This window comes from Rutidosis leptorrhynchoides, chromosome 5 (genome assembly GCF_046630445.1).
Source record: "Rutidosis leptorrhynchoides isolate AG116_Rl617_1_P2 chromosome 5, CSIRO_AGI_Rlap_v1, whole genome shotgun sequence".
Classification (NCBI taxonomy): Eukaryota; Viridiplantae; Streptophyta; class Magnoliopsida; order Asterales; family Asteraceae; genus Rutidosis; species Rutidosis leptorrhynchoides.
In genome coordinates, this window is record NC_092337.1 from 409,609,247 (window position 1) to 409,627,199 (window position 17,953).

General features: G+C 33.1%; 1 protein-coding gene across 1 annotated transcript; it reads left to right on the forward strand.

Annotated features, from left to right (window-relative positions):
* Window positions 1-13,921: 13,921 nt before the first annotated feature.
* On the forward strand, window positions 13,922-16,999 carry LOC139850101 (nuclear transport factor 2A-like). Its single transcript, XM_071839691.1, has 2 exons — window positions 13,922-14,311; window positions 16,727-16,999. The coding sequence occupies exons 1-2, from the start codon at window positions 13,985-13,987 to the stop codon at window positions 16,802-16,804; spliced, it is 405 nt and encodes a 134-aa protein (XP_071695792.1). The 5' UTR covers window positions 13,922-13,984; the 3' UTR covers window positions 16,805-16,999.
* Window positions 17,000-17,953: the final 954 nt, after the last annotated feature.

Below are 17,953 nucleotides of genomic sequence, written 5' to 3' on the forward strand. Positions count from 1 at the left end.
GAACATTTACCTCCATGTGACCATTTTCCGCATTTGTGACATCTTTCTAGGTGTCGTGCTCTTCTTTTCGCTGCGGATTTTGATTTTCCTTTACCAAATTGTAACTTATTATCTTCGCATCTGGATTCTTTTCTTACTCCGTCCAATCTTTCTCTGATTACTGATACTATTTCACTCGGTAGTGTGTCATTATTACGTTTAGTGATCAAAGCGTGTAGCATTAGACCATGGTTTAGTTCACAGGCAGTCTTCATTTCGTAAAAACCTAAAAAAATAAAAATTCAGAATGGGGGGAGAAGACTAGTTCTTTAGGGTCTGCTAGGGAAAGACCATTCGAGTTCCATTTTCGAGAACTACACAAAAACAGACAATCTAACTCTAACAGAAATACATATTATCTTTTAAAGACTTGATTCTCCCCACACTTAGTTAGCTGTGGTATCGAAATTGTGATTAACTTCATTGTCGAATTCCATTGGACTATCTATGTAGTGTTTAACTCTGTGACCATTAACTTTAAATTCAATCCCATTTGAATTTATTAATTCTATCGTTCCGTATGGGAAAACTCTTTTGACTATGAATGGTCCAGACCATCTTGATTTCAATTTTCCAGGAAATAGCTTGAATCGTGAATTGAAAGAAGAACTCTGTCTCCTTCTTTAAATTCTTTTAAACTTCTGATTCTTTTATCATGTCATTTCTTCGTTCTTTCTTTATAGATTAATGAATTTTCGTATGCTTCATGTCTTAACTCTTTTAATTCATTTAGTTGACTTAATCGTAGACGTCCAGCTTCATGTATATCAAGATTACATGTCTTCAAAGCCCAAAATGCTTTGTGTTCAATTTCTACTGGAAGATGACATACTTTTCTATAAACAAGACTAAAAGGTGTGGTTCCAATTGGAGTTTTGTAGGCTGTTCTAAAATCCCAGAGTGCATCCTCCAATTTAATGGACCATTCCTTCGGATTTGATCCTACGGTTTTCTCTAGAATACGTTTTAAAGCTCGGTTGGTATTTTCAACTTGTCCACTTGTTTGTGGATGATATGCGGTGGAGATTTTATGAGTTACTCCATATCTTTTAAGAACTTTCTCAAGTTGATTATTGCAGAAATGGGTTCCCTGATCACTTATTAAAGCTTTCGGTGTTCCAAACCTTGCAAAAAGACGTTTTAAAAAGTTGACTACAACTCGTGCATCGTTAGTTGGGAGAGCTTGTGCTTCGGCCCATTTAGATACATAATCAATGGCAACGAGAATGTAGAGATTATTATGAGATTTTGGAAATGGACCCATAAAGTCAATACCCCAAATGTCAAATACTTCACATACTTGTATGACATTTTGTGGCATTTCATCACGTTGACTTATTTTTCCGGCCCTTTGACATGAATCACAGGATTTGTAAAGAAGTTGTGCGTCTTTGTAAATTGTAGGCCAATAGAATCCAGCATCGTAAACTTTTCTTGCTGTTAGTTGAGGCCCATAATGCCCTCCTGTTGGTCCTGTGTGACAATGGTTTAAAATTTTACTAGCTTCATCTCCAAATACACATCGGCGTATTATTCCATCGGGACAACTTTTACACAGATGTGGATCTTCCCAGAAATAGTGTTTTATATCACTGAAGAATTTCTTTCGTTTTTGGTACGATAATCCTTTTTCAAGGAATCCACATACTAAATAGTTTGCATAGTCTGCAAACCATGAAATTTCATTATAATCTATCTTCAATAGATATTCATCAGGAAAGTTGTCTTGTATGGCCGATTCATTTAGAACTTCTAATTCGGGATTTTCAAGACGAGAAAGATGATCAGCGGCGAGATTTTCTGCTCCTCTTTTATCTCGGATTTCAATATCAAACTCTTGTAAGAGTAAGATCCAACGGATTAATCTTGGTTTGACATCTTGTTTTGAAAATAGGTATCTAAGAGCAGAATGGTCGGTATAGACCACCGTTTTTGCTAGAACGAGATATGAACGAAATTTGTCAAAAGCAAAGACAATAGCAAGGAGTTCTTTTTCAGTAGTTGTATAGTTCGTTTGTGCTCCTTGTAACGTCTTACTAGCATAATATATAGGTTGAAATCGTTTTTCAATCCTTTGTCCTAAAACGGCTCCCATTGCAAAATCACTTGCATCGCACATTAGTTCAAACAGTAGATTTCAATTTGGTGTTATCATGATCGGCGCATTAGTGAGTTTCTCTTTAAGAATATTAAAAGATTTGATACATTCATCTGAAAAGATGAATGGAGCATCCTTTTCTAGGAGTTTATTCATAGGAGTGGCAATTTTAGAAAAATCTTTTATGAAACGTCGGTAAAAACCGGCATGCCCTAGAAAACTCCTAACTCCTCTAACATTGGTGGGATGTGGAAGTTTAGCAATTACATCTACTTTAGCTCTATCCACTTCAATTCCTTCTTTTGAAATTTTATGTTCAAGAACGATGCCTTCTTTAACCATGAAATGGCATTTCTCCCAATTAAGTACTAGATTTGATTGTTCGCATCTAATAAGCATTCGTTCCAGATTAACTAGACATGATTCAAATGTATCACCGAAGACTGAAAAGTCATCCATGAAAACTTCCATGCATTCTTCTATCATGCCGTGAAAAATCGCCATCATGCACCTTTGAAAGGTTGCAGGGGCGTTGCAAAGTCCAAATGGCATGCGTTTGTAAGCAAAAGTACCATAAGGGCACGTGAATGTGGTTTTCTCTTGATCTTCGGGTGCTATTGGAATTTGAAAATATCCAGAAAATCCATCTAGAAAATAATAGTAACTATTTCCGGCTAATCTTTCCAACATTTGATCAATGAAAGGTAAGGGAAAGTGATCTTTTCTGGTGGCGTCATTTAATTTTCTATAATCAATACATACACGCCATCCTGTTACAGTCCTAGTAGGAATAAGCTCATTTTTTTCATTTGTAATGACAGTCATGCCACCCTTCTTAGGCACGCATTGAACTGGGCTTACCCATGGACTATCAGAAATTGGATAAATTAGACCTGCGTCTAGCAGTTTAATAAATTTTTTTTTAACTACATCTTGCATATTCGGATTTAGTCTTCGTTGGCATTGCACATACGTTTTATGACCTTCTTCCATAAGGATTTTATGTGTGCAATACGAAGGACTTATTCCTTTAATATCATGAATCTTCCATGCAATGGCTGGTTTATGAGCTTTCAACACAGAAATGAGTTGTGATTTCTCATTTTCAGGAAGAGAAGACGATATTATTACAGGTAATTCAGATTCACCATGTAAATAAGCGTATTCCAAATGGTTTGGAAGTGGCTTTAACTCTAATTTCGGAGGTTCTTCTATCGATGATTTGTATCGATATCTGTCTTCTTCTTTTAGCATTTGAATTTCTTCTATTGTTGGTTCATATCCATTAGCTATAAGTGTAGCTAACATTTCAGCTTCATCAATTGGTTCATTACTTTCTCCTAAAGAACATTCTCCTGTTCCTTGTAATTCTGGAAATTCTTCTAACAATTCTGCATGTGAATCTATAGTTTGAATATAATAACATGTATCATCTGCAGATTGCGGTTGTTGCATTGCTCTATCAACTGAAAAGGTAACACTCTCGTCCTCTATACTTAGGGTCAATTTCTTACCGAACACGTCTATCATTGCTTTAGCCGTGTTTAAGAATGGTCTTCCTAATAAGAGAGGAACTTGAGAATCTTCTTCCATGTCCAGAACAACAAAATCTACTGGAAATACTAAAGTACCAACTTTAACTAGCATGTTCTCCATTATCCCTCTAGGATATTTTATTGATCGATCGGCTAGTTGTATGCTTATTCTTGTTGGTTTCAATTCTCCAAGGTCTAGTTTAGCGTATAGTGAATACGGCATTAGATTTATACTAGCACCTAAGTCTGCTAATGCTTCTATTGAACTAAGACTACCCAGAAAACATGGAATTGTGAAACTTCCTGGATCAGATAATTTTTCTGGTATCTTATTCAACAGCACTGCTGAACAATTAGCGTTCATAGTAACAGCCGAGAGTTCTTCCATTTTCTTTCTATTCGAGATTAGATCTTTCAACAATTTAGCATATCTAGGCATTCCTGAAATTACATCAATCAAAGGAAGATTTACATTTATCTGTTTAAACATATCCAAGAATTTAGATTGCTCGGCTTCAAGTTTCTCTTTCTTCATTTTACTCGGGTAAGGAAGTGGTGGTTGGTATGGCTTAACATAAGGTTTAGCCTTAACTGTGTTATCTTCATTAACCTTCTCAACTACCGGTTCTTTTTCCTTATCTTGATCAGGTTGTGGTTCTTGTGGAGTAGGAATAGCTTCATCAGAAGTTACAGGTATTTCAGGTGGTTTAAGTGTTGTACCACTTCTTGTGGTAATGGCTTTAGCTGTTTCATTCCGGGGGTTAGCATTTGTATCACTAGGTAGACTTCCCGGTTTTCTTTCACCTATTAACCTTGCTAGGTTACTTACTTCTTGTTCCAGATTTTGAATAGAAGCTTGTTGATTTCTAAATGCTTGAGCATTTTGTTCATTGGTTTGTTTTTGAGATGTGAAAAACTACGTTTGAGTTTCAACTAGCTTCGTCATCATATCTTCTAAATTCAGCTTTTTATCATCGGTTTGTTGTGGTGGTTTGTTTTGAAAATTAGGTCTTTGCTGGTTGTAAGTATTGTTAGATATTTGTTGATTGCTAGGACCTTGTTGGTTGTTGTATGGAATATTTCGGTTATAGTTCTGGTTTTGATTGTAAATCGGTCTTGGCGGTTGATAATTATTCTGATAATTATTTCCAGACCTTTAGTTTATGTATGAAATATTCTCTCTTTGTTCCATTGTTAATTCAATACTGAGACAATCTTTTGTCAAATGTGGTCTTCCACACTGCTCACAACTAATTCGTATTGAGTGAATATCCTTAGTCATCTTTTCCATTCGTCTCTCGACAGCATCTATCTTTGCGGAAATAGAATCTAAGTCATGGCTAGAATCGGCTCTAGCTGCTTTAGATGATCTAACGATATCTTTTTCTTGGTGCCACTCATGTGAGTGGGAAACAGTGTTATCAATAATTTTGTAAGCATCAGTTTCGGTTTTCTTCATAATAGAACCACCAGCTGCTATATTTATGTCTTTCCTTGTAGTGATGTCGCATCCTTGGTAGAATATTTGTACTATTTGACAGGTGTCTAAACCATGTTGCGGACATCCTCTCAATAACTTTCCAAATCTTGTCCACGCCTCATATAGAGTTTCATTCGGTTTCTGTGTAAACGTAATAATTTCTGCTTGAAGTCTTACGGCTTTAGATGCCGGAAAGAATTGTTTAAGAAAATTTTCAACTAAAACATCCCATGTATCAATCGCCCCTTCAGGTAACGATTCCAACCAATCTTTGGCTTCTCCCTTTAAAGTCCAGGGAAATAACATGAGATATATCTGTTCATCCTCCACTTCTCGGATTTTAAATAGTGTGCAGATCCTATTAAAGGTATGAAGATGTTCATTTGAATCTTCCTTCGGCGCACCACTAAATTGGCATTGATTAGTCACCATGTGTAGAATTTGTCCTTTGATTTCATAATCTGGCGCATTAATGTCTGGATGAGTAATTGCGTGACCTTGGCTAGTGCGTTTAGCTCTCATTCGGTCTTCCATACTTAGAGGTTCCAGATTCTCCATAATTGAATTTGTTGAATCCGAATCACTAGAGGATTCTGATTTAATGGTTCGTTCCTCAACAATCTCTGTTTGAATGATTGGTGGTTCCGGAGGAAAGTTTAGTGGTTCAGGATCTATGAATCGTCCCTGAATATTCTCCGGATTCTCAATTGTGAGGTCGGGTTCAAAAAATGGATTATCGGAAATTTGAATTGGAGTACTTGGTTGACTGGATGACGATTCTAAAGAAAAATCAACGGCGGTAATATTTGCTAAATGTCTTGATCTAGTTACAGGTGGTGAACGTACAAAAGGTGGTGAACGTCTTGCTCGGTGCATTCACTGAATATCCTATTAGTTTTTAAAAAGGAAAGAAAAATTATATAAGTTATCCAATCAATAGACTTTTTTGATTTTGCCCACGTTTCGAATAGCCAAAAGATGCAGCAGAGGGGCATGATTCGTTTGGTCTCAATATAATTGAGGACTGTTTGGCTCCAATAACCTGGTCCACGTACAAATCCAACTATTACTACGAACCAGAAAATTTTGATGTTTATTAATTTAACTACTTAAAATAAATTTTCGTAATTTTAAGAAATTTAGATAAGAAGTAGAATAAAAATCTATGTCCTAAAAACTAGAATAGCGAGAAATAAGAAAGAAAAAAAGCGCGTCGAAAAAGGTAGAAAAAGAAAAGAAAAATTGAAAAAGGCGTTGAAAAATAAGAAATAAAAAGAGTGACTTATAAAACTTTAAAACATTCGGCTAACCCAACCTTATTACTACCACTAACTTAAAATTATAATCGCAAATTGAGATTACTAATTGGAATGATAATTGATACATAGGTAAAAGGTGTCTAAAAATATTAAAGCTTACAAGAAAAACTATATCTCAAATGGCAATAACTTAAAAAGAAACTAAAACTTAAAAAGGCGTCGCAAAATTCTAAAGTACCTAAATCTTAGTCTAAAGAAAAAGCACTTAAGGGATTTTACGGCAAAGCCTAACAATCTAGAAGTAAAAATAAAAGTGGCAAAAACTATGAGTTAAAAATAAATACGAGCGAAAAATACAAAAATTACGCTAAAACTATTAAAAAGGGACAAAATATAAAAATATATAAAAAGTTGAAAAAAATTACAATTTTTATAAAAATATTATTTTTATATTATTTATTTTATAAAACTATTAATTTTATAATTTAATTATACTAATTAAACTAAATAATACAAATTAATAATAAAAACTAAATTAATAATTAAAAATTAAACCCTAATTAGGGTTATAATAATAATAATTATATATTAATTAAAACCCTAAACAGGCGGCTGAGGTTATCAGGCCGGTCAAATCACCTCATGCGATCGCATGAGGTGTTAGTTGATTTTCCATGCGATCGCATGGCTTGCGAAATTGGGCCAGGCTCTGGGCTGCAACAGTGATCGGGCAGAGTATGTTTTTTATATATATTTTTTTTGCTGTTTTAATAAAATTATGTAATATATTTATATAAATTAAATAAAACTTATATTTTTATAAAATAAAGATAAAGAAACTTTTATATAACTTACAAACTCTTAAAAATATTTATATTTTTGTTTTTCTTTTTATATTTTCGAATATTTAAAACGTATTTTTACAAAAGCGTACTAAAAATAAAAATCTTTTTTTTCCTTGTGTGTGGCGTTTCGCTTCGGCATTCCCCGGCAGCGGCGCCAAAAATACTTGATGTTATGCGAGGTGTATATAAAATAGCTTAAATTTTAGCAGGGAAATACTATTAAATACGATACAATTTTACACAAGATATTTATTTATTTAGAGAATGGATATACTTAAACCTTGCTACAACACTTATAGGCAGTGTACCTAATCGTACAGTAGTGTAGTTTTTAGTAAGTCCGGTTCGTTCCACAGGGAAAATCTTTAAACAAAGTTTAACGCTATATTAGTTTACTTTTATAAAAATACAAATGTATATATAAGTAATATTATTATTATAAAGGGGGGTTTTTACCGTTTAATGACCGGTTTGTCGATTTTAATTCTTCAGTCGCAGTTAAAACCAAATGTAAAATATTAAATAAAAGACTTAATTTAAAGCGTAAAGTAAATAACAATAATGAAATTACGAATAATAAAAGTGCGATAAAATAAACTTGCGATAATTAAAAAGTACGATAATTAAAAGTGCAATTAAATACAATAACAATAAATAAAAGTGCTATAATTAGAAGTGCAATTAAATATGAAATAAAGGAAATTAAATATGAAATAAAAGAATTATGCTTATTTAAACTTCCGTAATCATGATGTTTGACGTGTTGATTTTAGTTTTATGCCCATGGATTAATTGTCCTTTGTCCTGGATTATTTAATATGTCCGTCTGGTTTTTGTCCATAACAGTCCATCAGTCATAAATATAAAGTGCGAGTGTCCTCGTCAAATTATCCTTATACCCGAAGTTAAATATTCCAACTAATTGGGGACTTAAACTGTAACAAGGTTTTATTACTTTGTTTAATAATTACACCAGGATGTCGACTGAGTGTAACTCAAGGTTTTAATACTTTGTTAACAATTATGCCAAGTGTCCTTGTACATAATTTCACCCCTGTTTTAATAATTCTAGTGGCTATTAATCCATTCCCGTGTCCGGTTAAATGAACGATTATTCGTACATATAAATATCCCGCCCATCGTGTCCGATTGAGTGTATATGGTTATTTATAGGGACGCCCAATTGTAAATCTTTATATTAACATTAACAAACTATCATTTAGTTAAACAAATATAAAGCCCATTAATAGCCCATAGTCTAATTTCCACAAGTGTCGTTCTTTTTGTCCAAACCCCAATTATGGTACAAAGCCCAATTACCCAATTTTAATATTTTTAGCCCAACATCATGATTACTTCAGACTAAATAAGCATAATAATAACTTAGCTACGAGACATTAAATTAAAAAGGTTGAACATAACTTACAATGATTAAAAATAGCGTAGCTTTACACGGACAGAATTTCGACTTACACCCTTACAACATTCGCTAACATACCCTTATTATTAGGATTTAAAATTAAATTTAAAATTAAAATATAAATATAAATATAAATATTACGTTGAGTGAAGAAGAAAATGATGTGTTTATTTTGGCCAAAACGCGTTGAATTTATAGGACCTGGGCTGAATTTCAGAGCCATGCGATCGCATGACTTTTGTGCCTCCAGGCCATGCGATCGCATGGCCAGCTGGGAGAAGTCACATATCTTTGTTTTCTTTCTTGCCGACGTTTATAAATAATAATATAATATATAAATAATTATAAGAATTATTTAAATATTATATTTTATTTATCTACATAGTTAACTTGTAATTTTTAGTCCGTTGCGTCGAGCGTTGAGAGTTGACTCTGGTCCCGGTTCCGGATTTTCGAACGTCCTTGCGTACAATTTAATATCTTGTACTTTGCGTTTTGAATCTTGTACTCTTGTAATTTTGAGACGTTTCTTATCAATAATTGGAACCTCATTGATTGTATTTTGTACTTTTGAGATTTTTGGTCGTTTGCGTCTTCAATTCGTCGAATCTGTCTTTTGTCTTCACCTTTTATTATTTAAACGAATATCACTTGTAAATAGAACAGTTGCAACTAAAAGCTTGTCTTTCTTGAGAAATAATGCTATGAAATATATGTTCATTTTTAGCATTACAATATATATATATATATATACCGATTATTGGACTGTTGGACATTTCGGACTATTTTGGACTACTAACATAAAAATGTTAAAAGTTAATATATAAGTATTCTATGAACTTGTTTTATTTTATTCACATGTCGTATTATTCTCTGAATCATTATTATTGATATAGGTTCGTGAATCCAAGGAAGACGGTCATATTTTTAATAAGTTGAAAACTTATTATTAATATACTTTTACTACTGTGAGTATATAGTCCAATTTTTAAACTCTAAAATATATTTTGGGATGAGAATACATGCATTTTATGTTTTACGCCATGGACACAAGTACTTAAAATATATTCTACGTTGAGTTATACCACCTTGCATATCTTCCCTAATAGCTTGGTAACTAATATTTACATGTTGTAAGAACATGTAAGCGCGAATCCTATTGATAGATCTATCAGGTTTGACAACCCCAACCAGGCTAGTCGCTCTAGTATCGTAAACGGTTGCATAGTACTTCGTTTTTACTACGCTTGGTACAGTGTAGGGAGATTTCATAATAAAGGGAATATGCTACATTAATGGTTAAGTATGGTTACCGAAGCGCTCAACAACTTATAGAATAGTTTTATACACTTGCGAGTGTACATATATTTATAACTATGAAATCTTGTGGTCTGTATTTATATCGATGCTAAACCTATATATCTCACAAACCTTTGTGTTGACTGTTTTTACATGTTTATTCTCAGGTCCTTAAGAAAGTCTTCCGCTGTTGCATTATCTGAGCAAGCTGTGCATGGAGTCTCATGCTTTTGTTTAAATGAAGTGTTGCATTCAATAAAACCTTTGTCAAGTATTATATTCGACTGTTATGTCATGTGTGTAGTATTTGGTAACCGATGTATCATGGGGATTAATCCTTAAATAATCGCCCACTTGTTTAAAACATGCATTATGTATAATAATGGTGTGCTTTTTATGAAACGAATGCAATATTTTTTCTAAAACATATCATATAGAGGTCAAATACCTCGCTATGGGACCAACGAATAACGTACTGCGTTTATAGTAATATGGATGAGTCGTTTCAGAAAAACAAGTGTCAAAACAACTCTCGACTAAAAGTTATTGAGAAGAGATTAGTTTTCTTATACGTTCGTATATTGTAGATATAACAAACTTTGCGGGAGTTTATAAACATTGGTCTACCAAACACGGGGCAACTAAAGGAGATACAAATCTTACTTAAAATAAACCAAACAACTTTTTCGCTATATATAATTTTTACATATACTAAGAGATTACTGTCATTTGGTAATCTATGAGAAGCTCTACTATCAAACTGTGACGACCCGGAAATTTCCGACCAAATTTAAACTTAATCTTTATATACTTTCAACACGATAAGCAAAGTCTGTAATGTTGTGCCTAAAAAAATGTTGAACTGTGTTCATGTATTCGTTTAACTTCGACTGCTCTCAACGATTCACGAACAATTATATATATATATATATATATATATATATATATATATATATATATACAAATTAATATATTTCTAAACGAAAATATATGTATATTTTACAATGTTATTAAATATACTATTAACTTAGATATAAAACGTCTTGATTTAAAAATACTATTAATTATATTGTAGTAAATAATAAGAAGACGATTTAAAGAAGCAAATGACCAAAATATTAAAATGTATAAGTTACATTTCAAATAAGATAATTTATTGGCAAATAAGTCTAATTATTGATAAAGGTACTTATCGCGAACCGTAAAATACAATATATTAAAGCGTACGGAAAGACATTCGAGAAACCGGAACCGAGACATAATCCGGGCTTAAATGTACGAGACGATGGAGCTAAAATTACAAGTCAACTATGCACAAGAATATAATATAATATATATATAATTATATAAATTATATATATATATATTATATATAATTAATTAATTATGTCGACAAGCTAGTGAACAAAAATGTGTGAGCTGGAAATGCGCACCTTCGCGATCGCGGAGCTGTAAGGCACAAAAACTCCATGATCGCGGAGCTGTAAAAATCAAAAAATGCCTATAAAAGGCACAAGCCTTCTGCTTTCGATTCATTCACAATCTATCTATCTCTTTACTCCGTATATATTTATTTATTTTATTATTAATATTATTATTATTAAAGATTATCAATATTAATATAGTTATATTAATATTAGTAGTAGTATTATTATTAGTATTATATAAATTACTACGACGAGGTTATGAGCGAGAAATTTCAAAACTGGTTTTCGAGCGGGATAAAGCTAAGAAATTATGGGTTATAGCTATTGCTCGGGGGGTTTTAATCGTGAATCTAGTGTTTATCATCTCTGTTGCATCTGCGTACTTTCCTGCAATATTGAATCACAATATTGATACGTGAGCATTCGTATCTTATCTTTTATATATTAATAGAGTATCCATGTCTAGTGCTCGAGTATATATGTTTATGCATGCTTGTATGCTAAATGTCGTCGTTAGATAATTTTATGATGAATCGCGAATTTAATACATATACTACTGATATAAAGTATATGATATGAATGTTGTTGGAAAGCTAGCGAAAAATTATTAACTTTTCATTTAGAAATTGCGTGATTTCGATGAACGAGTTAAAAGTTATGGTCAACTGAATTATGATTAACGTTAATCGAAATTACTCTTAAATCTGGAATTAATATTTAAACAACTTGTTTATAAGATTAATAAATTGGATTTTTGGATACTACTAGTCGAGTAAATGAATTCTTATATAAGACACGTCTCGTTTTGTTAAACAATTGTCAAAGTTGACTTTTTGAGATGACTTTTGTTAACTTTTGCATGTCGGTCTCGAGCATTAGGAGTGTGATACACTATGACCTGATCTAGTTTGTTATATGTTTTAATATATATATATATATATATATATATATATATATATATATATATATATATATATATATATATATATATATATATATAATATAGGTTCGTGAATTCGAGGCCAATCCTGTACTTGTTCAGTGCCGTCATATGAATAATTGCTACAAAATACAGTATTGTGAGTTTCATTTGATCCCCTTTTAATTGCTTTTGCAATCTATATTTTTGGGCTGAGAATACATGCACTTTATTTTAAACGCAATGGATACAAGTACATACTAAATTCTACACCGAGTTTGAACCGAAAATCCCTTAGCTTTGGTAACTAGTAACTGCCGGTTATAAGAACTGGTGGCGCGAGTAGTTATATATGGATCCATAGGGCTTGACATCCCCGTCTGTTCCAGGTATAGAAACCCTAGCCTGAACTATAAAACAGACGTATGCTATTTGAGTTTAGTACACGTTAGTTTGCGTGTATTGTACATGTTGGTTGCATGTATGTTAAAACAGGGGTACTTATTATATATACGTTAAGTTTAGTTACCAGGGTGCTCAATTTCGTAGAATATTTTGATAAACGTTTCTGGATGAAACAACTGAAATCTTGTGATCCACCTTTATATACAGATTATGCGCAACATTAAAACTATGAACTCACCAACCTTTGTGTTGACACTTTTAAGCATGTTTATTCTCAGGTTCCTATAAGTCTTCCGCTGTTTGCTTATATGTTATACAAGCTATGCGCATGGAGTCATACATGCTTTATTCGAGAAAACGTTGCATTCATAAAATCATCACCATGTATCTTATTTTGACTGCCTTATCAATTGATGTAGTATTGTAAACTATTATTTACGGTGATTGTCTATATGTAGAAATCATCGAACGTCAAAAAACTTGAAATTAGATATTCATTTATGGTGTGCCTTTTCAAAAGAATGCAATGTTTACAAAACGTATCATGTAGAGGTCAGTACCTCACTGTGAAATCGATGAATAATGTATTCGTCCAAATAGATATGGACGGGTCATCAAACAAACTAACTACTTTGTTTAGCTATTTATCATAGTTATTGTTGAAAACTACGGAGTATTTTTTTTACTTCTTTTATTTTACTACATATGATTTAGGGTCAGTTTCCTAGTTTTTTATAAAGGAAATGAAATGAAAGGAAGGAAAATGAAGGGGATGGATTTCAAATCCTTCCAATTTGGAAGAAAGAGATAAAGAGTAAAATACCCATTCATTTCATTCCGTTATTTTACTGTCAAAACTTGAGAACACATTTGTAATTTTGATTTCCTCCTAAATCAATTCCTGGAACAGAGCCTTAAGGATTTATTGGCCGTCTATTTTATCGATTGTATTTTAACTTTCAAATAATCGTGTTAACAATTAACAACTAATTAAATAAAAAAATGTTATTCCATATGTTTGAATTGAACCATGAAATAACCCCACTTTTTTTGGGGTTCTAAAACTAGTTACTCCGTATTATTATTATTATTAATTATTAATTATTAATTATTAATTATTAATTATTATAATTATTAATTATTATTTAAAGAGAAATACTTAAAACCCTCCACACTTTTTGACACAATTCTTCCCACAATCAAAAATACACACTTAACAAAACAAAAACCCTAGCTTGTTTCTGTCCAACGCTTGAGAATGGAGATGAATGGATATCGGGCTCCAGCTGCAATTCGAGATGCGATTGGGAGGGCGTTCGTGGAGAAATATTATTCCACATTTGATTCTAATCCGGCTGGGTTAGCTGATTTTTACCAGGAATCATCTCTGATGACTTTTAATGGTCTAAAGATTCAAGGATCTCGAAACATCGTAGCTAAGCTGACGTCACCCCAGTTCAAACAATGCAAGCACAGCGTCATCACCGTTGATTGTCAGCGGACTGGTCCTTCCGGTAGCGTCGTTTTTTTCGTTTCTGGTAACCTACAACTTTCCGGCGAACCGCATCCTCTCACGTTCACTCAGGTACTTTTATTATTATTCATTTTATTTTATTATTATTATATATATATATATATGTATAATTATGTATACTATATACATTTGTGTACTTCAGGTATATATTACTGTGATGTCTTTTAATGTGATTAATTGCTTAATTTTGTATTTGATTCTAGAGTTTATGTTAACAGTAATAATCGGCTAACTATGATATTGATATATATTTTATTTTATTTATTTATTTATTTATTTATTTTTTTGGCAAAAAACTGAAACTATATAAAACACGGGACGTTCATCAAAAAAATGAAGCCCCGAAACAAAGATACAAGCAAAGGCAACGATGCCCAAAACCACAAACCTAACAACTACAACGAAAAACATCGAACAACATCCAACCTACAAACAAGAAAGCGAAATCACACAAACATAGAAACTAAAACGAACGAACAAAATGACAATAAAAACGGAAAAACATCTGGACACCAAGCCTTTAAACAAGAGTCGGAAAGATCGCATACCATCCCCGCTAGCCTTACGAACCACCTCCCCGTGACCTCTCTTCGCCTTAACCTTCTTGCTCTCTTTATGTTTCGGAAGAGTACACGACCCAATTGATTTACCTTCGACCCTAACACAACCTTCAAGTTCCTTTGCCACCTCCTCAAAAAAACTAAAAGTTTTACCCGACGAACATCCTTCACCTCGGTCCACTTCCAAAGCCGTCCCAACCCTAGGCTCATCAGACCCGACACAACCAACCGTATCATCACAGCCCGATTTCAACCCATCTCTATTTTGACCCAACTTGACCCCATCGACATCACCATTATCTCTCTTAGCAACCGACGGCTGCATAACATGGCAACCCTTTGTACCCCCAAAATCAACCAAACAGTCCTCCACACCCACCCCATTAACCTTCTCGATCTCCGTCAAAACCACATCATCGTCACCTGAACTTAACCGTCGAGCCCGTTTACGTTTACGAAAACCATTAGAATCAAGAGCAGCTTGAACCTTCTCTTTAACCTTATCTAAAGAGAAAGCATCCAAGGGGGACCTCACAGAACTCCAAACAGATTCGTGCCCAGCTGCCTTTGAACCCAACAAAACTGGAGAAGAAGATAACCCAAATTCAAAGACACCATCAACCAAACCATCGACACCCTGACCAACATGTCCTGTATTAACAGGAATTCTACCCGAAGAAACCACCTTAGAAACAGATTCGTTAGAAACCTGAACAATATTATCCGAAAAAGAAACCACCTTAGATCTGGATATTGTTTATTGATGTAGTTATGCAACAATTAACTTCGGTTGTAGCTTCTGGTGTTACTGAGTCTGAGTTTTGCTAGGTTATATGTTGCTTTATTTTCATTTTGAATATGTTTAGCTAGAATAAACTGATTTAGGAATTTGTGTTAACACTGATAATAGGTAGATTGGAATTTGAATTATCCGGATTTTATTTATTGATGTAATGTAATGTACTTATCTTGCTAATGACTGTAGCCGTAGTCATCATGTTTGTTTACCATCCCAGTTTTTAAAACCCATGAAAAAACAAATATTTTAATCTACTTTTTGGCCGGAGGTCCACTAGGAAGCAATCTCTTTATCCGTCGAATAAAGAGAGGGATGACTTCTCTACTGTTGAGAGTATTCTCACTCCGGGTGGAAAAATGACTTGTTTTTATTCTCGGATAGAGGAAGGATTGTCTACATCTCACCTCCCCCATACACCACTCATGTGGTATTGGGTTTTGTTGTCGTTGTTGATGTTGTTATATAATTGTATTTATTCTTAGGTTTAGGTTTATAAGCTCTACTGGTAATGATTATGAAAACTGACAAATTACTTTGTAATGTCATATTGCGGTTTGTGCTTCATGGTAGAGCTAAAAGTTTGGTGGTCTTGTCTTTCATTGTGTTACGTGGCCTATCGAAATTGGGACACTACGTCACACCCAACTGAGCCAACATTGAGCCACCTAACGTTTAATTGAAATAGGTTAACAGTTTCATTTATCTGTCATCGGTTTATTGAATTTAATTCGATCGTCATAAATTTGGCCGGTCTAAAAAATATGCTTTATGTTTAGTCTCTTTTGTTATATAAAGTTTTATTCATAGCCACCATATTTTTTTTTTGCCAATTTCAATGTAATTTATAACCACCATGTTATAGACCATATTATATGATCTGGTGATATAAAGTATTATTTATAACCACCATGCACGACAAATGGTAGCTTGCAAAGTAAGTTGTTGCTTTGAGATTAGTCTGCTCGCAAAACGAGTCGAAAAATTTGGGCCTGTAAGGCACAAAAAAAACATAACATGATTTTATGGTTGTAGTTCAGACACGTCTTTGTGAGTCTTTGTGATGCTTCTCTCGCTAGTATAATTTATTTATTTTGTTTTTCTTTTCAGATCTTCCATCTCATGCACACCACGCAGTCTTCGGGTTCTTACTTTGTGAATGACATTTTCCGGTTCCACAATGTCTGAGTGTCGAAGCTGTTGTTACTTACATCTAACTTTTGGCGTTGCAATTGTCCCTGTAGAAGATTGTTAGTAATACTTTGCGTAGTCTTATGTTATTTTGTCGAAATTAAAAAGTTTCTTTAATGAAACATGACTGGTTAGGCTAATTAGGAGTAGTATTTACTCCATTAATTGGAGATTTACTTTATGATGTATTTGACAGGATCATCTATGAAATGCTTATTTTGTGTTTGTGTTGTTTATCATATTAGCATTTATGATATCTATATGAAGATTAATTCCGAAATTGTTCCGGGTGAAATGCGTATACATAACCAAAAAACCAGAAAACACATACGAAATTTTGGGGCCATTATACAAACATAGCCAAATTAGACAGGTAGCATACGTTACTTATGAAAGCTTGATTATAGCAGCCATAAAACAGAATACATAACAAAAGGAATACAACACTAACAAGTCATTTGTTTGTATGTAACTGATTGTAGTTTGTCTATTTACAAATACGTGTCAGTGAGTAACTAATATGTGTAATAGTTTTGTATTGAATTCATCTTAGCTTTTATCAGATCATTCTGTATTTAATATATGGTGAAATAAATTCACCATTCAAACTATCGATCTTGCATTTTCTGTTATTTGTTTATGTAGTTACTGTTCATACTCTGTTCAGTATCAGTTATCGTAGGTTTTTAAACTGTTAGCTTAAAAGAAATTGTTTTTCACTATCCTACAATTGCAGTTATACTTTATGACCTTCAAACACTTGGATCATTATTATATTCTTAGAAGTGTTCCGGCAACTGACGAGCTAAGAATATCGATCTTCATACATGTCTCTTTAGCTTTATGATAAAATAACAAGACAACATAGATGCTATGATGATGTATCGATGTGTCATGGTAGCATATTTTTAAATTTTATAATTAAAAACAGAATATCTATTTTGGGATTCCTTAAATATATATCCATCTTGGAAATGAAATCAACTCGAGATTCGATCATGACATACTTGAAAAATATCGTTACCTAGGCAACTACAATACGAACATAAACTAACTCTTAAAATTTAAAACTAAAGTGGCTGTTATAAAACAACCCGATCCAATTCTATTTACTGACAAATTATGGGTAATGGTATGGTATGACAT